The sequence below is a fragment of the Rhinatrema bivittatum genome, unplaced genomic scaffold (genome assembly GCF_901001135.1).
Source record: "Rhinatrema bivittatum unplaced genomic scaffold, aRhiBiv1.1, whole genome shotgun sequence".
NCBI classification, from domain to species: Eukaryota; Metazoa; Chordata; class Amphibia; order Gymnophiona; family Rhinatrematidae; genus Rhinatrema; species Rhinatrema bivittatum.
Window position 1 is genome coordinate 258,301 of NW_021820281.1, and position 25,371 is coordinate 283,671.

General features: G+C 48.6%; 1 protein-coding gene across 1 annotated transcript in view; it reads left to right on the plus strand.

The window, feature by feature from the left end:
* Positions 1 to 4,713: 4,713 nt before the first annotated feature.
* Positions 4,714 to 25,371, plus strand: part of LOC115081337 (C-type lectin domain family 2 member D-like) — a 52,713-nt gene continuing 32,055 nt past the window's right edge. Inside the window, exon 1 of the mRNA XM_029585820.1 lies at positions 4,714 to 4,961. Coding sequence (XP_029441680.1) covers positions 4,721 to 4,961 — 241 coding nt within the window. The 5' untranslated portion in view covers positions 4,714 to 4,720. The remainder of the gene's footprint in view (positions 4,962 to 25,371) is intronic.

Genomic DNA, 25,371 nt, shown 5'->3' on the forward strand with positions numbered 1-25,371 from the left:
AGGGCTGAAAAACAACAAAAGGTAAGTTGGCACATGCCGAGCCACTTCGGGAGGAGGGGATTTTAGGTTTTTTTAGGTTTTCATGGGTTAAAGTTGGGATCCACTTCCTGGTACCTGTCATTTCAAATGTCATTTGAAATGACAGGTACCAGCGCACCCAGGATACTGTATAGGCGCTGTATTAAGCGCCTATACAATAAAATGGGTTGCGCGGGCCTAACGCTTCGCCTAACGCTTCTTGGACGCTGCTTACATTTGCATGAGATTAGAGTACAGGATCGAGCGGTAGGTGAGCAGGACTGTAGCAACCGCGGGTGCACCCGGCACTAACGCAGCTCTTCCTACCTGCCCTTACTGGATCGACCTGAAAGCTAAGAGCAGATGAATCTGGCAGCGTTTCCTATAGAAATGTTATTATTGTGAACAATGTGGTTACAGCAGTAACTGAAACTGGGTTTAAAAAAGATTTGGATAAGTTCCTAGAGGATAAATCCATAAACTGCTATTAATTAATAAGCAATAGATGTATTTAATGTTTGGGTACTTGCCAGGAACTTGTATCGTAGATTAGCCACTGTTGGACAGAGGATGCTGGGCTTGATGGACCCTTGGTCTGACCCAGTACAGTAGCTTCTTATGTTCTTATCAGGCACTCTGCAGTACATAAATAAAAGTGAAATGAATGGATATTAAAGGCAGCTGAAGGCTACGTCTTCCTGTTAGCTGGGAACCTATCCGAACCTTATGGGACCTCAAGAGAGAGCCCTTTATTGTAACGCTTGAGCGCATTCTCCGTTCCTAATAATGAGACTTTATGAAGCAATTCAGAAAACCTCTTCAAGCTTGTTTGAAACAAACCTGCACTGGGGCTGCTGTTCTTGCAGGTTTCCCCTGATGCGCGCCTGAAACAACTCAAAGCACCACCCCCAACTCCAGAAAGCAACCGGGAGGCAGGTCCGACTCCGATGAGGTCAGAGAACATAATGACATAAGAAATTGCCATGCTGGGACAGACCAAGGGTCCATCAAGCCCAGCATCCTGTTTCCAACAGTGGCCAATCCAGGCCATAAGAACCTGGCAATTACCCAAACACCAAGAAGATCCCATGCTACTGATGCAATTAATAGCAGTGGCTATTCCCTAAGTATAATTGATTAATACCCATTAATGGACTTCTCCTCCAAGAACTTATCCAAATCTTTTTTGAACCCAGCTACACTAACTGCACTAACCACATCCTCTGGCAACAAATTCCAGAGCTTTATTGTGCATTGAGTGAAAAAGAATTTTCTCCGATTAGTCTTAAATGTGCTACTTGCTAACTTCATGGAATGCCCCCTAGTCCTTCTATTATTCGAAAGTGTAAATAACCGATTCACATCTACTCGTTCAAGACCTCTCATGATCTTAAAGACCTCTATCATATCCCCCCTCAGCCGTCTCTTCTCCAAGCTGAACAGCCCTAACCTCTTCAGCCTTTCCTCATAGGGGAGCTGTTCCATCCCCTTTATCATTTTGGTTGCCCTTCTCTGTACCTTCTCCATCGCAACTATATCTTTTTTGAGATGCGGTGACCAGAATTGTACACAGTATTCAAGGTGCGGTCTCACCATGGAGCGATACAGAGGCATTATGACATTTTCCGTTTTATTAACCATTGACTTCCTAATCCCTAACATTATGTTTGCTTTTTGACTTCAATAAATACAAGACTTGTTATATATAAAGGATGTGGATTGAGAGTGCCTTCATACGATGCTATACAATAATGTTCAGCTATCGTGTATGTGAGCCATATTCTGGCTTTTAAATCATTAGGCACCTCAATGAGGTCTTAAATTTATGATTGTGTCCACTGGTTTGCGTGCTCTTCAAATTGTTTTCTTTATATTAAAGCCACTACTTAACATATACTTGCGAGTGTGTAGTCAATCTTGTGCTGCCGACACCAAGGCGTTTCGGAGCGTATGCTCCTTCTTCACGGGCTGTGCTTTGGCAAGAGAGACCGCTCAAACACTGTGGCAACTGCATAACATAAAAATAAACCATTACTATACATCCTGAAGCTATTGACATTCACTGTCACTTAGTGGGGTTGCTCTGACCGGAGTCCGGAATACATACTTGTTACAGTGGCTTTGTTGAAAACTGTGGACTTCGGCGCTAGGGGTGCTGATTGTTGAGCTCCGCTGTAGAATGCAGAGTTTATTCCTAATTAGACTTGCAGCGTGTTTAGAAAGATGTGTGTATACAGGACCCGCTGAAAAAAGCTTTTGTAGCATAACCTGCATTTTAAAATGTTCGGTACTTACTTTATAACTCGCGGCTGCCGCGACCTGCTCCTGTTGCTAGCGTGGGAGTCGGCGAGAAAAGTCGCCATTTTTAAAGGGGTTCTTTCGAGTCGAGCTCATGACGTGTGGGGCGGTGCTGTTGACGTCACTCAGGTTATTATGACGGGGGTGGATGCTGGATAAGTGACAACCACTCAATTTTATCATTGAGTCCATGGGGTTCTGATGAATTAAAGCAGTGGATCAACTGATTCTCTTTTCTATTTGGAATGATTTCATGATTGCCACCTCGCCATGATACCCTCACTTATTCTGGCACTGCCCGTCACTCGGGTTGCTATGTCGGGGGTAGATACTAGATAAGTGACAACCACTCAATTTTATCATTGAGTCCAAAGGGTTCTAATGTATTCAAGCGGTGAATCCACTGATTCTCTTTTCTGTTAAGAATGATGTCACGATTGCCGCCTCACCATGATGCCCTCACTTGTTCTAGCACTGCCCATTCCAAATCTCCAAATGAGTGACCTGTATCCACACAATGTTGTACCACAGGGGCCTTCAGATCTTTATTATTTATCCTACATTTGTGTTCTGTGAGTCGAATTCGTATTTTCCTCTTAGTCCTGCCAACATATATCTTAGGACAGGGGCAATGCAAAATGTATATCACGTGGTCCGAGTTGCAATTGACGTCATTGTTCAACTTGGTCACATACCCTGTGCTTGGATGGGTCCAGCTGGTACCCTGGTGGGCTTGTGCGCAGAATATGCATTTTCCACAAATTGTTTGCCCTGTGGTGACAGGATTAATAGGTTCTGAGATTGCTGCCCTGATGATATGTTGTCTTATGTTACGTCCTCTTGAATATGCAAACATGGGCACTTGAGGGAATATTGGATATGGACTGAGGATGTGCCAATATTTCATAAGGATGTTTCTAATCTGTGTGGTCAATTGGGTATGCTGGAGCACGCAAATTAATTGTGTGCTGTTCGGTTTGTGCTTGTATTGCAAGAGGGATTCCCTATTGGAATATATTGCCCTTTTGTAAGCGTGATTGATGACCTGTCTGGGATAGCCTCTGACCGCAAACCGTGAAGATAATGTTTGTGCTTGTTTGTGGAATTCTGCTTCTTCTGAGCATAACCTACGTATCCTAAAATATTGACCAACCGGTAAGCCTTCTTTGAACCTCCTTGGATGATGGCTGTCGAAGCGGAGTAAATTATTTCTATCCGTTGGTTTCCTGTATAGGGTGGTTTGTAATGTTGATCCCTTCTTAATTATTTTAATGTCTAAATAGGATATAGTCTCCTTATGGTATGTGATGGTGAATTTTAAGTTGGGATGCGCTTGATTCAGCCACTGATGGAACTGTAATAGTGTGACTTCTGTATCAGTCCATATAAAGAAGACATCATCTATGTATCTGGTCCATTGTGTGACATGCTTAAAGAATCCAGAAGTGTAGACTGTAGACTCTTCAAATTTCGCCACGAAGAGATTTGCTACGTCGGGGGCCACTGGGGACCCCATTGCCACACCATGCACTTGTAAGAAATACTTTTGTTGGAATGCAAAATAATTGTGGAACAGAATGATTTCTGCTAGTTTCTGCAAGAAAGATGTGGGTATTCTGTGCGGGCGTGTTCTCCTTATTAATACCTCCTTCACGATTGATAAAGCTTCTATCTGGGGTATATTTGTATACAATGCCTCTATGTCCAGAGTAACCAAGAGGCTGTCTTCTGCTACAGATTGTAATTGTGCCAACTTGGATAGTATGTCTGATGTGTCTTGTACGTATGATTTTGCCAATGGTACTTGTGGACGTAAGAAATGGTCTATGAATTGTGCCAAGGGTTCTAATATTGAACCATTGGCTGAAATTATTGGACGATGTGGTGGTCTCGTGAGAGTTTTATGTATCTTGGAGACTCCGTATATAACTGGCGTCCGAGGATGTCGTACTTGGAGGAAATTGAATTCTCTTGTGGTTAAGAAACCTCTCATCTTGGCATCCTCTAATATATTTATTTATTTATTTATTTAACTTTGTATACCGACTTTCAAGTTAATATCAAGGCGGTTAACAATATTTGAATTTGCAGTAGCAAAATTCACAAAAATCCATTACCCATAACACATATATCGCGCTAATAATTACATAGTTAAATGAAATACAAAATAATATCTTATTAAATTTAAAAACAAAAACATAAGAATATAGATTGTATTCTATCTTGTAACATCATGGTGGGATCTGTTGTCAGGGGTTGAACTTTCTATCTTGCACTTGAGGTAACATTTCTGTCTCATACTCAGAAGAGTTTTGTAGAACAGCTGCAGCTCACTGAGGGGGCGGTGCTTCCGATTAAAGGAAACTGCTCATTTCCTTTAGGCTTACACAACAAAAAATAAAGTATGGAAAGGAAAGCTCAGCCCTGCAGATTGTTTCTTTCGCTGCTGCTGCTCGCTTTTTCCTCTTCTCTTGCATTGTTTTGTAAATCGAAGTCTGGATGTAGATTTTTTTTTGTTTGCTTTAATTCTTCTTGCCCTGGGATGAGGAGAGCGGATGAGGTGGAAGAAAGGGAGGGGCAGGGAGTGACTGTCCACGATTTCTCCCCTGAGGCGGAGGACGGAGATACCTCTCGGCAGAAACGGGGTAAGGGACGGCCCCGGAGCTCGAGCCTCCCGCAGGCTATTGCGGGCATGTCAGCGCGTTAAAGGCACCACGCACGCAGTTTTAATATGCAAAGGGATGGATTTTAATAGCTATGCATGGGCGTAGATTTGTGCACGCAATCCGGTGCGCACAAATCTACGTCCGATTTTATAACGTGTGCGCAGCTACACGCATGTTATAAAATCCGAGGTCGGCACGCACAAGGGCGTACACACTTGTGCACTTTGCGCGCGCCGAGCCCAAGGGGAGCCCTAATGGCTTTCCCCGTTCCCTTGGAGCGGCCTCGGAGGGAACTTTCCTTCCGCTCCCCCCCCCCTACCTAACCCCCCCGACCTTTGTTTTTAAAGTTGCGCCTGCTTCCGGGCAGGCATGGGTTGCGCGTGCCAGCCGAGTGCCGGTGTGCAATCCCCCAGCTTAGAGGCCCTACGGAGGCCTCTGGCCATGCCCCTGCCCCGGACCGCCCAAGCCCGCCCCTTTTTTCAAGCCCCGAGGCTTGTGCGTGTCGCCGGGCCTATGCAAAATAGGCTCGGCGCGTGTAACCCCCCTGCGTGCGTAAATACAGCTGGATTTACTCATGCAGGGCTTTTAAAATTTGCTGCAAAATATTTGTTTAATTCCCCTTGCACTAAGGGGCTGATGCAATAGAGTCATGTAGAAAGCGGGTGCTGAACAGTTAGTGCCCGCTCTCTTAAGGCGCCGGCATGCAATATTTAAATGAGGGGGTCACATTGGCAAGGAAGACCCTAGTGCATCCTTGCTAATGCAAACCCAGTCGGTTTTCGTGATTGCCGTATGCCGAGGTTATCGGCATTGATTTTCCTTACCGGCGGACAGCCACGAAAACCGAAGCAATAAACCTGGCGTCGGTTTTTGTGACTGGCGTACAGCAGTAAGGAAAACAGACGCCAATAGACTCGGTGTTGGTTTTCCTTACCGGCGGATGGCAATCACGAAAATTGACACCGGGTTTATCGGCGGTAGGATGAAAACTAAAAGAAACAAAAGTAAAAAAAAAAAAGTGACATTCGGACCCGGCATTCAATTTTTGGGATTGCCATCTGCCAGTAAGGAAAACCGACGCCAAGTGTATTGGCATTGGTTTTCGTGACGGCCGTCTGCCGGTAAGGAAAACTGATGCCGGTTTTCCTTACCAGCGAATGGTAGTCACGAAAATGAACGCCGGGTTTATCGGCGTCTGTTTTTGTGGCTGTCTGCCGGTAAGGAAAACGAACAACGATATTAAGTAGGAGGCAGTGCAGAAAAGCAGTTTTTTCTGCTTTTCTGTACTTGTTTTTGATGGGCGCAACTATAACATAGGGAGGGAAATACGTGCACTCCATTTGCTGTCCTGAGGCCCCCCCCAATAAATACACAACTGTTTTGGCTTTAAATTAGGCTGCAGTTTATTAACCCGAGCCCTTACAGTTTATTAACCCGAGCCGTTACAATCAACTTTAATGATAACAAACTTACCCCTCCCCCATACCCCTTTTCCCTCCCCTTTTCCTTTTGGCCTCCACCACCTTGTCCCCAGTGGTGGATCTGCCCTTCCCCCTTTTCACTCTTGTTCTGCCTCAAACCAGCGAGAGCAAGTTCTACCGTGAACCTTAGCCTCTTGATTCTCCCCCCTCCCCCCCAACATTCCTACATAACATGGGCTCAGGTTTTCCGCCAATAACAAGTCGACTTATGTTGACTTGTTCCCCCACTGCAGCCTCTTACCATTTACTAATTTCCTTCTCCAAACCTTCTTGTAATGAATTATTAAACAAGTCCATCCCCACTTCGGACAGATGGACCCCGTCTCCGCTAACAGTCGTGCTTCTACCTCCCAAGACCATGAGTGTCTGACCCAAAATCCCCCTTCCCACCCATCCACTTTCCCATCTGCCTATTTAATTTCTTAACCCCTGCTTGCCAAATCATCTCCTCCTTGTTCTTTAACTGGACTATAATGTCCGACCATCCTACTCTCACCTGCGGCCATTGTATCATAACTTGCGCTAGATCTTTTTTCATGCACGTGAGTAGGGCTCGGCATGTTTTAGATCCGCTATCATTTCCCCCTAGATGTATGAGCAGGATGTTCGGTATTCCCCACATCTCGATTCTTTCCCGTATAAAAGGCAAAAGCTCGTCCCAATGCATGCCACGCCGACTGAACCATGCCAGCTGCCATCCCATGTGCTCCAGGTCCAGGTTCTCCCTGTATGGGCATTTCAACGCTCTTCGCTGTGCTCTGTGAATAAACGAATGGCCCACGATCCAGGCACATCCAGACTTCCCTGTACATACCAGGATCATTCCAGACAGTGGGTTATGTTCCCTGTCCAGCAGATGAAGTCAGAACACAAAATTCCCAGGGGAGAACCCATATAACCACGCCTCCCCTGTAACAGCTCTCAGTAACGTTCTGACTCCAGCAGATGTGAGCAGGGGACTTGTGGTCCCCAGCTTGTTAGCTTAGGGCTACCTCCTCAGGGGGATCAAGTTTAAAAAAAAAAAAAAAAAAAGAAGTTTTTGCTAAGGCTCCTCTTACAGCAGGGGGAGAGCTCTCCGCTGGTGCTGGCTCATCACTCTCTAGCCTGGTGACTTGCTGACAGGCTGTTGCCTGTTTTCTTTCTTTCTTTTCTCATTTTCCTCACTGAGGGCTCAGTTGGGGTAAGTGTATTTTTGTTTCATCTTCTTTTTCAGCAGAAGACTGCAATTTTTTGGACTCCGTTCGGCTCTCTGAGGTGAAAGTCGGTAGCGCCGGCCTCTCCCTCATGACCCAGGTTTTCCCCCCTCCCTTTTGGGGAGCGACCGACGTCCCGACCTGCGGCCTCGCGAAGCACCATTCCCCGGAGCTGCCCGCTGTCGGGAGGGTAATTCCCCGTCAGTTCTTCTTCAGGTCCCCGGCAAGCGTTCGTTGCCAGGTCAGCGCTCATTTTAGGCACGAGCCACCTGTAGAGCCTCCCCCCCCCCCCCTCTCTCCCTGCGGCGATGCAGTCCGTGGCACCTTGTGAGGGCTCCGACAGGGCCGGATTATTTTCTGAAGAGGGTCTGTGCTCAGGCTGTTTCCCCGAGGGGGAATGTGCGCCAGCTACTAACAGGGATGTTCGAGCTGCAGACCGCGTGGGAAGGAAGCGCCAGAACCCGTTCCCTCTCAACGCGGGAACGGCGGCCATTTTGTTGCAAGATTCTGATGCCATGCTTTCTGAGGAGAACACGGATAATCTGTTTCCCACTTCTAGGCCCGTTTTGGACCCTTACTCTGAGTCTAATCCTGGTAGGCAGAGGGGGGATCCCCCGGGGCGGGTGACCCCTCAGGATGCCAGGCCTTTTCCCCTGAATTCATAGTCCTGATGCACAGGGCTTTTCTTCAGAGCAGAGACACGACCTTCGGGACCTGGGGACCCTCACCCCCCAAGATACCATGTCCTACCCCCCTCCTGGGTGGGACCCTCCCTCAGGCTCGCCCCCCCTTTAGTAGGCGGGGGAGCGGGGACATCTCATGGCCCTACCAGGACACCATTGATAATACAGACTTCGTCAGGGGAAGGACAATCCCAGGACCCTGACATGGACGACACCACCTTGGCAGCCCAGGTGGAGGGCAACGACCCTAGGGTCCTCCGCATCTTCCAAGCGGCGGAGTTAGATTACCTCATTCCCTACATCCTCCAGGAAATGGATATTGATCCCCCTCTGGAACCGTTGGGGCCTGACCCGGCTCTCAAGAAGGGGGACCCCCTCCTAGCAGGACTGCGGCCTCTAGCCAAGTCTTTTCCCACTCATCACAAGATCTTGCAGTTGATCACTCGGGAATGGGATTCTCCGGAGGCCAACCTTAGGGTCGGTAGAGCCATTGAAAAATTGTATCCTCTGCCGGCCGATTTTTTGGAAATTCTCAAAGTTCCCGCCGTAGATTCTGTGGTATCAGCGGTCACAAAGCATACCACTATTCCTGTCACTGGAGGGACGGCATTGAAGGATATGCAGGATCATAAGCTGGAGGTTTACCTCAAGCGTATCTTTGAGGTCTCGGCCTTAGGGATGCGGGCGGCTATCTGCAGTTCCCTCGCACAGCGAGCGGGTCTTCGGTGGGTGCAGCAGCTTCTCACCTCCCAGTCCTTACCAGACGCTGAGGCTCACCAGGCAGACAGACTGGAAGCCGTGGTTGCCTATGGAGCGGATGCTTTATATGATCTTTTAAGGGTCCTAGCCCGAACCATGGTGGCGGCGGTCTTAGCGCGTCGGCTCCTTTGGCTTCGCAATTGGTCGGCTGATGCCTCTTCCAAGACACGTTTGGGGTCCCTTCCTTTTAAGGGTAGGTATATTTTTGGTGAAGACTTGGATCAGATCATCAAGTCCCTTAATGAGAACGCGGTGCACAAGTTGCCCGAAGATCGACCCCGTTCGTCAAGATCATATAATTACTCCAGAAACCGTTATCGTAACCAGCAGAGAGCGCGTCCTCAGAGGCAACAGCCACCTCGGGCGCCCTCTTCTCGTTCGCACTCCTGGAACCGGCCCTTTCGTGGGCGCCGCCAGGGTAAGGAAGCGCAGGGTGCTGGTACATCCGCTAAATCTACCCAATGATGCCAGACGGACCCGCGAGGTGGTCCCTCGACTGGGGGGTCACCTTGCTCTCTTCTACGAAGAGTGGGTCCAAATCACGTCGGATCAATGGGTTCTGGATATTCTAAGACGCGGTTACGCTTTGGATTTTGTTTGCGCTCCTCGGGACCAGTTCCTGTTTTCCCCTTGCGACCCGTGCGGCAGACCCTCGATCGTCTCCTTCAATTGGGGGCCATAGTGCCGGTGCCAGCCGCCGAACTGGGCCGGGGGCATTATTCAATCTACTTTGTGGTTCCCAAGAAGGAAGGTACTTTTCGTCCTATCCTGGACCTCAAGCAGGTCAACCGGTCCCTCAGAGTCCCTCGTTTCCGCATGGAGACACTCCGTTCAGTGTTAGCGGCAGTTCATCCGAGAGAATTCTTGGCTTCATTGGATCTCACGGAGGCGTATCTCCACATACCAATTTGTCAAGCTCATCAGTGTTATCTACGCTTCAAAATTTTGGGTCAACACTTCCAATTTTGCGCTCTTCCCTTTGGCCTGGCCACAGCTCCACGGGTTTTCACGAAGATCATGGTGGTAGTGGCGGCAGCCTTGCACAAGGAAGGCATCCTTGTGCATCCTTACCTATATGATTGGCTCATCCGTGCAAAATCACGAGTGTGTGTATCCTCACAGTCGACAGAGTGGTACAACTTCTCCAATCTCTGGGATGGATTGTCAACTTCACCAAGAGCAGCCTGGTCCCGTCCCAGTCATTGGATTTTCTGGGAGCTCACTTCGACACCAAGAATGCCAGGGTTTTTCTGCATCTGGACAGAGCTCATTCTCTGCATCAGCAGATTCAAGGGTTTATGGTGTTCGAGACGCCCTCTGCCTGGGACTACCTGCAGGTAGTCCCAGGCAGTGGGCCTCGACCATCGATCTGGTTCCTTGGGCATTTGCGCATCTGAGGCCTCTGCAGAGATCCCTACTCTCCCGGTGGCAGCCGGTGTCGAGAGATTTCCAGGCAATCCTTCCGATTCCGAGAGGAACCTTCATCAGTCTCCATTGGTGGCTGGAACCGCAGCACCTAGCTCAGGGGGTGTCGCTGGAGGACCCGGATTGGGTGATTATCACCATGGACGCCAGCCTCACAGGCTGGGGAGCGGTCTGTTGGGACAGCTCAATCCAGGGTCGATGGACGGAGGAACAGTCGAAGTGGCCCATCAACTGCTTGGAGACCAGGGCGGTCCATCTGGCATTACAGGGTTTCTTCCCCATAGTACGCCATCAAGCAGTCAGGGTGCTATCGGACAATGCGACTACAGTGGCGTACATCAATCGCCAGGGAGGCACGAGAAGTCAGTTGGTCTCTCTGGAAACCGACAAATTGATGGAGTGGGCAGAGCTTCACCTCCAACGACTAGCGGCCTCGCATATAGCGGGAGTGGACAACGTACAGGCGGACTTTCTCAGCCGACAAAACTTGGATCCCGGAGAGTGGGAGCTCTCACAGCAGGCGATGTGGATAATAGTACGGCGATGGGGGACACTGCACGTAGACCTAATGGCAACCGCCGGAAATGCAAAGGCCTCCCGCTTCTTCAGCCGCAGGTGGGAGCGCAGCGCCGAGGGCGTGGACGCGCTGGTCCTGCCCTGGCTGCACCACTGTCTCCTATATGTTTTCCCACTGTGGCCCCTCGTGGGCAAGGTCATCCGCAGGATAGAGGCACACCAAGGGCCGGTGATCCTTGTGGCACCAGAGTAGCCCCGACGACCGTGGTTCACGGATCTGCGCAATTTGACGGTGGAGGGTCCCCTTCTACGCCAGGGAGGGTCCCCTTCTACGCCAGGGACCAATATTTTTCAAGGAGGCAGATCGCTTCTGTCTTGTGGCCTGGCTTTTGAGAGGCGTCAGTTGAGGAGGCGCGGTTGTCCGGAGCCGGTTATTTCAACGCTACTGAAAGCATGTAAGATGTCCACCTCTGTTACCTATGTTCGAGTCTGGAAGGTCTTTGAGGATTGGTGTGGAGCGAATGACATTCTTCCCATGCAGGCCTCAGTGCCAGAAGTCCTTTCCTTCTTGCGGGCAAGTTTGGATTTGGGTCTTGCTTACAATTCTCTTCGGGTTCAGGTGGCAGCCTTGGGGGCTTTACTTCGCAGTGGAAATAAGGAGTTTCTGTCCTCGCATCCGGACGTCTCCCGTTTCCTTAAAGGAGTGAAACACTTGAAGCCTCCGATTCGCCCACCTTGTCCGTCGTGGAATCTGAATCTGGTGCTCTGAGTCCTCTGTGGTTCGCCGTTCGAACCTCTAAGCTCGGCTACCATCAAGGACGTCACTCTCAAGACCATTTTTCTCGTGGCAATCAGTTCAGCAAGACGTATTTCCGAGCTGCAGGCCCTATCCTGTCGTGAACCATACCTTCGTTTCAAGCCTGAAAGGGTTTCGCTGAGGACGGTTCCTTCTTTTCTCCCTAAAGTGGTTTCAGCATTCCACCTCAACCAATTGGTGGAATTACCATCTTTTGCCTCTTCTGAGTCTGGAGACCTGCGTCGACTGGATGTACGGCGGTCTCTGATACGCTATCTGGAGGTGACTAATGATTTTCGGCTCTCCGATCATCTGTTTATCCTCTGGTCCGGACCCCGGAAGGGTTACATGACCTCCAAACAATCTATAGCGCGGTGGTTGAAGGGAGCAATCATAGCGGCGTACCTTGGCGTAGGTAAGTCCCCTCCGCTGGTTGTCAAGGCTCATTCTCTTCGAGCCCAGGCAACATCTTGGGCAGAGAGCTCCTCCGTCTCCACTCAGGAGATTTGTAGGGCGGCCACCTGGAAGTCGATCCATACTTTTGCAAGACATTATCGCCTGGATGTCGGTGCTCCGTCGGGCGGTCAGCTCGGAGACAAGGTAATATGAGCAGGGCTGTCTGCGGCCCACCCGTGATGGGAAAGCTTTGGTACATCCCACCGTCTGGAATGATCCTGGTATGTACAGGGAAAAGAAAATTATTCCTTACCTGCTAATTTTCGTTCCTGTAATACCATGGATCATTCCAAATACCCTCCCTTGGTTTGGGGGTTTGCTTGTGGGACATCCCTGCCTACCTGTCTTAACAATCTTTTACTCTGTATTTCGAATACTGCACGTCTTTTTTGTTCACGCACTGCTGTTCGCAAGTTCACTATTCAGAATTTAGTTGCTGTTTATTTGGACAGCGGTTATTTCAATTCTTTCTTTGATTACTTGATCCCTCTGTTTTTAGTCTCTCTCTTTTGGGCTTTGTTAGTCTAGTTTCTGAGAGTTGTTACAGGGGAGGCGTGGTTATATGGGTCCTCCCCTGGGAATTTTGTGTTCTGACTCCATCTGCTGGACATGGAACATAACCCACTGTCTGGAATGATCCATGGTATTACAGGAACAAAAATTAGCAGGTAAGGAATAATTTTCTTATCCGCGCTCTCCCTATAAGCTCTGAAACAGAAGACACACTGGTTAGTGATTTTCTGACTCCTTTCCGCCCCACCCCACCCCGTCCCCACCCTCCTCCCCTGTACCCGACCTTTTACTGTCCCCCTTCTTCTGTCCGGACGTACACCCGGAAAGCATTAGACTTCCATCTCCCTATGCTTTGAATCTCAGCTGCTGGTAAGCCCGCTTCGGCTGCCGATGTCACCGCCCCGATCCTAAAGGAATGCGAACTGTATTGCCTCGCATCCCTGCCATCCTTGCTAATAGCCTGACGTAACACTTGTGTGAACTGATATCTTGTCAACAACGATCCATCTTCATGTTTGAGAAAGGAACCTTCCACCTCCGGGCGCCTTCGCACATATCGGGTTGCGGACATAACCGGACATACTGCTGTACACTGGGCTGGCAACAGTTTGATGAATGCACCCTTCCCAATTTGGTCTGTTTTGGACTTTGGAAGAAACAGTGTCACCGACATTTCCGCAACTCGCACGCATTGTACCGTGAATCCCAAGTCCTTCGCACTATGTCTCGATTTAGTGACTAACTCGCTAATCCTCATGGCACCAAAGAAAGCCCACGAGAACGCGACTTGAAATAGTGCCACTTCATACCGTGACCAGCACATGTATATGAACTGTGCCGTCACCCTGATCAAGTCCTCATAGCGAATTGGCAACCTTGTATCCCTGTGCACCCCGAGCCCCTATGTTAACCCCCGTGGACCCTTCGCAACCGGAAGCTACCCGCTGGATTCTCCCAACCCTGCAATTTATGGAAAAATGAAAACCCTGCCAATTGCGATTGTACTGTGGCCATAGTGTAACCCGCTTGCTTTGCCCACAACACGAAACGAACCAACAAACTATCATCCATGCGCCCCCCTTCCCAGTCGCATTGCTGTAAGAAACTTGTCACTGCTTCGTTTCCTTTTACATATGCCATCCATGTGTTCGGCGCCACTGAACTCTGAATTAACGCCCACTCCTATTCTGCCCAGGGCTCCAGAAAAGATCCGCTGTCGGCCCCACGCCTTGTGGACATCACACCTTCCATGAAACAAACAAGGCATCAGCGATCTATCAACCTTGTTGAAACCCTGTCGTCCCACATGCCAGCCTAGTGCCAGATCCTCTCCATCGCACTTGTGACCGCAGTCCGAACCGTGCCCATCCTGCTCTGGTGTACCCCTCGCCCCTACTCTCAACTATACCCATAAACTCTTAAGCTATCATCGGTGCTTGCCGCACACTCTTAATATCTATGGCACGGTAACTTGTCAGTGATCGTGGTCTTTTATCTCTTTTTTTTTTTTTTTGCTGGCCCCATTCCTTGAACAAACGTCTGGGGGGGACCATCAAAGACCCTTAGTCTTCACAAGCACTTAGCGTGGCCCACACCTGGGCTCAAGCCATGACCAACCTGCCTTGCTAATCAATCTTTACTCCCTCCCTTGCTCCTCATCCCTCGGTTTGTTTTTTGGTTTTTTTTATAACGGTACACTGCCCTTCCCCTTGTCTCCCCTTATCCCTCCCTTGTCCTACCTTACCTGCTATCACTCCCAAATCGCCAGGATGCCTCGCTGCGGAGGCATGCCGCCAAATTGTACCCCTTACAGTTTTGTCCCCTTCGTGGGAACCTTTAAATGAGCCTGGGTGCATTTTGAAATAGGGTGGGCGCTGTTACACGCCGAGCAAGCATGACGGAACTTGCACTCCAGAAACAGGCATGTGGCTTTGTTAAATCTCCAGCAGACATCATTGCTCCCTGTAGCACTTTTTTGCTCTCTGCCCTTCTGTCCACTACCTCCTATCCCTTTATCTGCCCACGTGCTACCGCTTGCAGCACCTGCTCCACCCCCGACCCTCCTGTTTCTCCTGACCCTATCTTGCCCTGTCTCACACTCTTGTTAGTCATCTGAGTTAGCCAAAGGTTAATGTCCTGCGTGCCCCAAGACATGAACTTATTCCCTGCCATCTTTTCATGGAATTTTTCATCATAGTTGAGCCAAGCCCAACCTTCATAATCCTTGAAAGCCCCAAGGATGCTGTCTCTGTACACTAAAAGCGCCCCGTCTTGTTCCAGCTGATAATGTCCCACCATGCTGGCTAATCGCAGGAAACCCCACATCCAATTGAGGATATTCTTGGCAACTTTAATATCGGTCTCCCTCCCACTCTTCTTCTTCCTGCCCTTCCTCTTTCCTTTCTTTCCCCCCCCCCCCCGACCTTCCAATAATCGAAATATGTTCACATACCTTCACCTCCTTATTCTGCTGTGCAATTTGCTGGGTACACCCTCCCACAGCTCTGTCAGAGATGCCAAAGCAGGATGACCCATATCCTGACTCAGCCCAAACCCACTATAACTCACAACTCTTCTCCTGGAACTAGAGTCCGAGGAAGGCTCCGTCGACAAACTGCTATCAGAGCTGGAACTCGATGAAGTACATCTCTTTCTTTTAGAACCTTTCTTGCATCCCTTATGTGTGAGAATCTCTCCCCCTTTACCTTCCTCCATTCTAGAAAACCTGATCAGCGCCACTTCTCCACATCAACTATCCCGAAATGCCACCCGATGACGCTCTGGTCCTGCTGCGTTCGCTGGTTGCCTCTCTCTGCAGGCCTCCTTTCGTGATGGAGCAGGGTACTCCTGTTCCTCCTCACCTGCAAGTACAAAAAGACCCGCCGCAGTACCCATCTCAAAATCCCCCTGTGTATCGCCCAGGCTTCCACTCCCTTCCCTTTCCCCTTCCCACCCATATTTCCTTCATGTGCTCCTCTCAGCACCATCTCCTGACGTTGCCAAGACCTGGAGGCCTGACGCCTGATGACTACCCTCCCGTCCCAGCAACCAGACAGGCCATCCTCCGAAACTCCACACTCCCGCAGGGCTGGCAGGGGAAAAACCTGACTCGACGCATCCTTGTCGCCTTCTTGCCCTGGCCTCCCAGAACTCCCTTTGGCACCGCCCACACTCACCACATACTGTTTTCACTGTGCCACAGGCCTGCTCTCCGCCTCCGAATCCCCATAGCCCTGCACTGTGAGGGCCTCTGCTCCTACCCTATCCTATTTCTCCTTGTCCCTGTTGCTCCTCTTCCCTGCTCTGCACTCTCCATTGGACGAAGCCTTCTCTGGGCCCCCGCGCTGATCACCTGCTTCTCTTTCCTTTGACTGTCGTCCCCGCCTCCCAGAACAGCCATCACACTCTTTGCCTTTCGAACCACCTCACTGATACCCACTGGCCTCCTGTTCCCCAACGCAATGATGGGGCCCTGCACGTCATCCTTAGGCCTCAACAACATGTCCAAATCTCGCCCCGAGGCATTTAACGACAGGTCTATCGGGAGTTCTCCCACCACGCAGGCCTGTCCCTGCACTGACCCGCTTCCCTTGCTGGGCCCCACCTCTTGGCCACTTTCACCCAAACTGGCCCCTGGCAAAGCATCGGTTAATGATGCGGGGGAAGCGCGGCCCGCACGCGTAGGCGCCGGCCTAGTAAAACACGCTACTACTGTGCCCCTGCGCCCCCGTTTTTTTTTTTATAGCCGCCGTGCTTGGCCCTGGCCTACCACCCTCTCTCGCCACTTCTCCGCATCGCCGTTCTCATTTTCTCCCGCTCAATAACGCTGAACTTAAGACAACAAATCCCTCACTCCTTCCCTTAGGTCTGCCAGTTCGATCTGGCAGAGAGGCTGACTCATGTCACGCTGCACCAGGCCAAAGGGGAGGCAGCATTCAAACTTTGGCTCCTTAACTGCCAAAATCCCCTCCTCTCCCGCGCTATCCTACTCTTCTTTTCCCGCCTCCTCAGGTCTCTCTTCTCCCCCCCACCCCCCTTTCCTCTGCCCTGCTACTTTGTGCGCTTTCCCCCATGTTATACTCGCGGTGCAGGATGAACCTGCCCTGCTTGTCTTTTAACACCTGCTCCAGGCAGGCGTTAATAGGTGACAGTTAAATGTGCGTCCGAGATGCATTTTATTTTTCAATTGGGAGTGAATATCTAATAGCCTCATTCACATGAGTGCTATTAGATTCACTCTGCATTGGACACGCGTTGAATATGCACTAATCCCCTTATTACATTAAGGGCTTGATTAGCGCCTATTCTACCTGCATCCGACTGCAGGTTAACAGTGAGCTCAGCTGAGCAAACCGTATTGCATCGGCCCGTAAGGTAATGCGATCCAAATGCATCGGGAATTTAAAATAAAGAAAAAACATTCCCAGTAAAACGTGCAACTTGAGCAGTGCTGTTTGTCTCTCTATAATGCGCTTAGCTGGAGATGGTCTCTTCAGGCAGTCTCCGATTCAGCATGAGCCATGATAAAAAGCTCTTGCTCTTCCTTTAGCACATGTTACAATCGGAAGTTAAGGGTGGGGTCCCTCATGGTTTAGTTTCCCTCCCTCTCCTGTTATATTGCATCTAACAGGAGTAGCCAGACTACGCATGCACACACCCTCCCCAGCTCATCACACGATTGGACAGGGATTTGGAACGCACATCCATAACCCCAATGCAATAAGGCAGTGGTCCCCAACCTTTTTTGCACCAGGGACCGGCTTCAAGCAAGACCATTTTTCCATGGCCCAGCAAGACGGGGTGGGGTGGGGCAGGGGTGGGGCTTTGGTCATATGGGGGCGGGGTTATGGATGGGGTTGGATTTTAGTGCATACTTATCATTTAATTATGACATTCCCAAAGATTACATGTGCCAATCAGTAAAAAGTAATTTATTTTTTTACATCTGCTGACTGATCTTAGCTTTCTAATCGCTTGGTCACAGGATTTTTTTTTTCCCCCACCTTCCCTTTCTTATTTTTTTGCCAATTCCTTTATATTGTCTTTTTTTTCTATTTCTTTTCTCCCCATCTGTCTTCTTCCCTCAAACACACAGTCAGGTTCTCATTCTCACATGCTTTCTCTCTCTCTCACACATGTGCACACACACACACACACACACACAGGCTCTCACTCTCACATGCTCTCTCTCATACAATCATTCATACACACAGTCTCTCACTGGCACATGTTGTCTGAGTCTCATACCCACAGGCTCTCTCTCACTCTCACATGCTGTCTTGCTCAAGCACAGGCTCTCACTGTCACATGCTGTCTGACTCACACACACAGGTTCTCTCTCACTCCCACATGCTATCTTGCTCAAACACAGGCTCTCACATGCTCTCTCTCATACATTCATACATACACACAGGCTCTCACTGTCATATGCTGTCTCTCTCACACACACAGAGGATCTCACATGCTCTCTGCAAACATTCAGGTCCTCACTCCCACACACAGTCTCTCAACTCACTCTCACTCACAATCTCTCAACTCATCTCATACACACACACACTCTACAAACCCTCAGCCTCTCTCTCACCTCTGGGCCTCCTCTTCACGGGCCGCTGCAGGATGTGCTCTGCAGCGGCCCTGGTCTTCTCGAGCGCATTGCTCTTCTTCTGCATGCAGCTGAAACTCCGCCTCCTTCCTGCCCACGTGGCTCCGGCAACATTTTTCTTCCAGGGCAGGGCGGGCAGGAAGTAGGAGGAGCACCTGCAGTGGCTGAAGCTCTTCCTTCCTGTCCACGCGGCTCCGGCAACATAGTTCACCGCTCAGCCGCAACGCACTAATTTGCTTTTCGGGTCGTGGGTTTGGAGGAGGCGGGTCTCCAGCCTCACCCCGCCTCCCCGCAGCAGTGGCAGCCAATGAACGGCAGCCGCGGAGAGCGGCGCCACTGACAGGCAAAAATCCCCCAACGGCCCGGTACTGGTCCGCGGACCGGTGGTTGGGGACCGCTGAAATAAGGGGATTGGCACATCCAAAATGCACGTCCAATGGTGCAAGTAATTAAAAGCACTTATCACATGTTAATTCCATGTAGATGAGGCTATTAGCTAATCCCTGCGATTCCAAAACTTTCCCTTGCGGCTAATGCACCCATTTCAATGTGGCAAATGTTTCGCCATCCCGGGGCTGTCATAAAGGAAATGCCACGCTCAAGGGCTCGCTGGGAAAATAAACATTCCTGGTTTCTGTGATTTCTCCATTTAATATTGTTGCAAGGATTCTAAGTCTGAGGAACCACAGGAAGCAGGTTAAAGTACAAAAAAAAGGCTCTAAACAAAAAAAATCCTGGTTGCCCAAGATAGACGTACAGGATAGACAGTCCAGGTCACGTATCTTGTGCTCGTATTGAGCATCCGTTTTCCCAGCCCGCACTGACAGCCACCTCTCCTGTGATGAGCTTGTCAGCCTTCATTTTCATTACTATCGTTTTTTGGTTTGTTAAAATGGATACATTACCTGTTATATATTTGGAGTATGTGTGCACTTGATAGAGGGATTGTTTCTATATGATGTCTTAACAAGTTTTTTAATTGTATGTATTTAGATTATTGTACTCTATGAATTAGCACTATTGATATTATATGTATATTTAGATGCATTTTTTTTTTTGAGATATCTCAAATACAAGTAGTTGAACCCAATGTGTGCTACTTCACTCTCTATATAGTGTCACGATCCTGCCCCTCCGCTCAGCATGCTGTGGGGCATTGCTGGGCTTCAGGCATCCGGCTTCACTCCTATGCCAAGTCCCATCCACTTGCACAGCTCATGCACAGCGCTGCTATGGACTCCTCACAGGCCCTAGTCAGAGTGCCAGGCCTAGTCCTGGCACTCCCAAGCAGTACACAGGAAAAAAAGGCCTTTATCACAAAAAGGATTTAATGTAGGCTTGTAGCCTCACCGGCTGCAGCCCTGCAACAATGCCTGGTTGACTGTACAAACCCCCTAAGCCTAACTGCTTAGGTTCTCCTTAGCAGGCTTAAAGTTAAACAGCATTTACACTATAATATCCTTTCAACATTTCTTAAACCTCTTTGTCTAAACCCAGGATTTACCATCCCCCAACCTCCTGGTTATTCCACCTCCATAGAGGAACAGCTGGAGCTTTCCTCTCCCCAGCTTACCTCCATCTCCTCCTCCTGAGACTCTGAGGAGCCGGGCTTTTGTGGCCAGGTCCACCACGGAGGCACGCTCTCTTCCTCAGCCTCCATAGATTCTGCTGAGTCATAGGGATCAGTCCCAATTTCCTCCACCTGTTCCTGCTCAGGCTCCAGCCAGGGGTCAGGTGTTGGTTCGGGGAACCTGGGAAGTGTAGTCTTTGCTACCTTCCTCAGCGCCCTCCGGTGGCTAAGTTTGGTACCACTAGCTTCTGCTTGGCTGTGTCTCAGCTGTTACTGCCCCGGGCCAGGTCGTACTGCATCACAATAGTTAAAGTGCATTAATAATTCCAAATAAGGTCAACTACAAAATGATAAACCTTTTTATTCTTTGGCTGTTAACTAAATCATGTTACTCAAACCACCACATATATATTGTACCCAATGTGTTTCAAACTGAAAATACTCATTTCAGCTCTTAAAACAGACAAAACGCTCATTCACTCCCTCTGCACATCCACACATAATCACATATCTATTGCGTCCGTCGGTGCTAGACGGCTTCACCCCATTTGCCTCACCTTGTTCACGGCTCCTCCCGCTTACCATGGGAAAATGGCTACCACCTCATCTACAAGATGCCCTCTCCAGCGTACCCAGAACGGCTATGGAGCTGCCTCCCACCATGCTCCTCCCAGGGACCTACTAGGGTGCACGCATGCCACCCACGTCATTATTCCAGCACTGTCGCGAACCTCAGGGGCGTCCCCCTCTACTGATGTCACGCCATCCGGGTATATAGCCTGTATTTGTTTTGCTAACTCGTTGAGTTGAGGTGAGGTGAGAAGGGTCCCCTCTACCGAGGGTCCTGAGACTGCTACATCCAAACTACCTCACTACTGCCACCTCTGGTGGTATACCTCAAGCTGTACAATAAAAGATCTAATTTTGTGTTTGCGCATCCCGAGTCTAGCCCACTAATGTGGCTCCTCATGGGGCTCCTCCCCATGGGCATGGTCATCTGCCACAGTACCCAAGAATCTACACAAACACCACTTAACCATAACAACATCCCAGAACCTTAAAAAGATTATCATAAAGCCAGCCTTAGAACTGCTGAAGTTTCACAGGAGCTGACATCGATGACTCTGCCGCCAGTGCACTGGAGGTATCTGTGCACTATCGGGTGCAGACGCTCTCGGCGGCATCAATTGTCAGCTCCCTGAAACTGTAGCAGATCTAAGGTGGCTTTATGACTTTTCGTGGATATCCCTCTGCCAAAAGAGTTCTTCCATGTGAACAGATCGGCTTTTAAATTCTTCCACACTGGAACAAAGGCGGTGCAGCCTTAGAAACTGCCCAACTGCGATATTCTCCTTTAATCTACATGGATGGAGACCCGACCGGGCTTGTGGAATACATAAACTGACAAATGCGTACATATGCATAGATATAATAATAACTAGGGACTTAGAAACTGCCCAACTGTGATATTCTCCTTTAATCTACATGGATGGAGACCCGACCGGGCTTGTGGGCTTGTGGAATACATAAACTCACAAATGTGTACATATGCACAGATATAATAATAACTAGGGACTTAGAAACTGCCCAAGTGTGATATTCTCCTTTAATCTACGTGGATGGACACCCGACCGGGCTTGTGGAATACATAAACTGACAAATGCATACATATGCATAGATATAATAATAACTAGGGACTTAGAAACTGCCCAACTGCGATATTCTCCTTTAATCTACGTGGATGGACACCCGACCGGGCTTGTGGAATACATAAACTGACAAATGTGTACATATGCATAGATATAATAATAACTAGGGACTTAGAAACTGCCCAACTGCGATATTCTCCTTTAATCTACGTGGATGGACACCCGACCGGGCTTGTGGAATACATAAACTCACAAATGTGTACATATGCATAGGTATAATAATAACTAGGGACTTTTGTTTTCAGTTTTTATTTTATTTTTCCTGGGAATTTTAATGTTATAGCAAAAACGTCAGTGGGAAAATGACTTTGTTATAACAAATAAATGGAAACATCATTGGAAAAGTTATAAAATTGAATTTCACAAGGAAAATAATCTAAAAACTGAATATAAAGGTCCTTAATAACTGGTCTTGGGGAGGCCCAGCCAGTTCCAGTAAGTGGACAAAGCCATGGGGCCTGATGAAGTTCATCCCAGGATACTGAGGGAGCTCAGAGATGTGCTGGCAGGTTCGCTTTATGACCTGTTCAATGGATCCCTAGAAACGGGAGTGGTGCCGAGTGATTGGAGAAGAGCGGTGGTGGTCCCACTTCACAAGAGTGGGAACAGAGAAGAGGCTGGTAACTACAGGCCGGTTAGCCTCACTTCGGTGGTGGGAAAAGTAATGGAGTCACTGTTGAAAGAGAGAATAGTGAACTATCTACAGTCGGGAGGATTGATGGACCAGAGGCAGCATGGATTCACCAGGGGAAGATCCTGTCAGACAAACCTGACTGACTTTTTTGACTGGGTAACCAAGGAATTGGATCAAGGAAGAGCACTTATGTCATCTACTTGGATTTCAGCAAAGCTTTTGATACGGTCCTGCACTGGAGACTGGTGAATAAAATGAGAAGCTTAGAAATGAGTGTCAAGGTGGTGGCCTGGATTGCAAACTGGTTGATGGACAGAAGACAATGTGTAATGGTAAATGGAACTCTCTCTGAAGAGAGAGCGGTTTTAAGTGGTGTAGCACAAGGATCGGTGTTGGGACCGGTCCTGTTCAATATCTTTGTGAGCGACATTGCGGACGGGATAGAAGGTAAGGTTTGTCTTTTTGCGGATGAAACTGAGATCTGCACAGAGTGGACACGCTGGAAGGAGTGGCGAGAATGAGACGGGATTTAAGGAAGCTGGAAGAGTGGTCAAAGATATGGCAGCTGAGATTCAATGCCAAGAAGTGCAGAGTCATGCATATGGGGAGTGGAAATCCAAATGAACTGTATTCAATGGGGGAGAAAGGCTGATGTGCACGGAGCAGGAGAGAGACCTTGGGGTGATAGTGTCTAATGATCTGAAGTCGGCGAAACAATGTGACAAGGCGGTAGCTAAAGCCAGAAGAATGCTGGGCTGCATAGAGAGAGGGATATCGAGTAAGAAAAGGGAAGTGATTATCCCCTTGTACAGGTCCTTGGTGAGGCCTCACCTGGAGTACTGTGTTCAGTTCTGGAGACCGTATCTCCAAAGAGACAGAGACAAGATGGAGGCGGTCCAGAGAAGGGCGACCAAAAAGATGCATGGTCTTCATGGAATGACTTATGAGGAGAGATTGAAGAATCACTCCGCTACTTCCTCCCACCCCACCTTCCCCCCTCCCTTCCCTCATCCCCCCCACCTCTATTCCTAAATTACCTAACCAACAAGTCCCTAATCCTAAATTTATTTTATCAACAACACATTCATGTACATATGTTATTTTCTATAACCTTTTGTTATATCCTATAACCTTTTGTTCCATGTACCACTGTTATAATATGTTATAATTGGTTTTTTTTGTTTTTTTTTTGTTTTTTTTTGGTTACCATGTTATAATGTAAAATAGGGCGGACTACGCCCTATTCTCTTGGTTATCTGGAAACCGATGTGATATCTCGATTGAATGTCGGTATATAAAAGAAATAAATAAATAAATAAATAAATGTACACCTTGGAGGAAAGGAGGAGCAGAGGTGACATGATACAGACTTTCAGATACTTGAAAGGTTTTAATGATCCAAAGACGACAAACCTTTTCCGTTGGAAATAAATCAGCAGAACCAGGGGTCACGATTTGAAGCTCCAGGGAGGAAGACTCAGGACCAATGTCAGGAAGTATTTCTTCACGGAGAGGGTGGTGGATGCCTGGAATGCCCTTCCGGAGGAAGTGGTGAAGACCAGATCTGTGAAGGACTGTGGATCCATAAAGTCTAGAGGACGTGAATGAAGAGTGGGTGGCTCGCGAGAATGACGGTTACTACTTGGAGATAATACCCTTTTTCAATAAACATACACACGGTTAATGCGACTCCAACATTGCTCTAAGCTTCAACGGCAAGAGGAAACGTGAAAAAAGATTTGCATTCACAAAAAAGCGGGGAGTAGCTTGCTTGTTACAGCGGTTACTACCCCAAACCAAATAAGCCTGATACTTCACTTTCAATGCATATCCAGCATAGCTCTCTGCTTCAATGGCAGGGGAAAAAATCAGATACTTCACTTTCAATGCATATCCAGCATAACTCTCTGCTTCAACGGCAGGGGGAATGAAGAAAAGTGAATCTATATACAGACAACAACTAACAAGGTCTGAATTATTTAGTCTGGGTAAACAAATAAATAAGCATGGGTATAGCTTGCTTATTGCGGCGGTTACTACCTCTAACTAATTAAGGGCCTCATTTTTCAAAATGCGGTACGGCGTTTTCGCATGCGTTAAGGGCTTAACGCATGCGAAAAGCCCCGTTTTCGCATGCGATAGGCCTTTAACGCATGCGAAAACGTGTTTACCGCATGCGATCGCACCATATCGTATGGTGCGATGCAAATTCCAAAAATGGGAGGAGTAGGGGCGGAGAGTGGGCTGGCCTAGGCTCCCTGCGAAGAGTATCGCATAGCCATAACGCAGATTTTTAACTACACCTTTTTCAAATGCGTTAGGCGGTGCGATACCGGCCGTGATCATGCGGAAAGAGTTTATCTCCATTTGCGATGTGTCCCGTACGGCTTATTTTACACTTTGAAGGCTCCAGAGCCCCGGGGGGAGGGAGAGAGAGAGAGAGAGAGAGAGCCTGGCCAGAATAGCTGGTGGGATGCAGGAAATACTTGGCCCTTATCGCAGATTGTGAACGGTTTTCGCACGAGCTCTTCGCAGAGATATTTATCGCCAATTGCGATAAATACTCGATTAGCATAAAATACGCCCCTTTTCCTATCGCATGCGGTATTTACCGCATTTTGATAAATCTAGCCCTAAGCTAGATATTTCACTTAGAGGCAGTTCCAACACTGCTGTCTACATTAATGGTGGAGGTGGAAGGGAAATAGAATCAAAAGGTTACTAAGAGCCAAGAGTAACAGATAAGTATGAGAAAAAAAAAAGTGCAAAACTTGCTGGGCAGACTGGTTGGGCCGTTTCTATGTTTCTATGGAAGGAGGCGCAGCTGATCTAGTGATCCCACTGACTCGTGCAGGCTTCTTGCTTTTCATATAAAATCATTGCATTCATTTTAGCCTCTGCGACCTTCCTTATTAATGGTCTACATCTGCCTAACCAGTGCCTGAACTCTTTCCTGTTCTCATTTGTACTTGCTTTCCCTTTTATAAAAGACGCCGTTTTGAATTTAATAGTCTTGTTCACTGTACCATGTAACTAGGCTGACATCCACCTG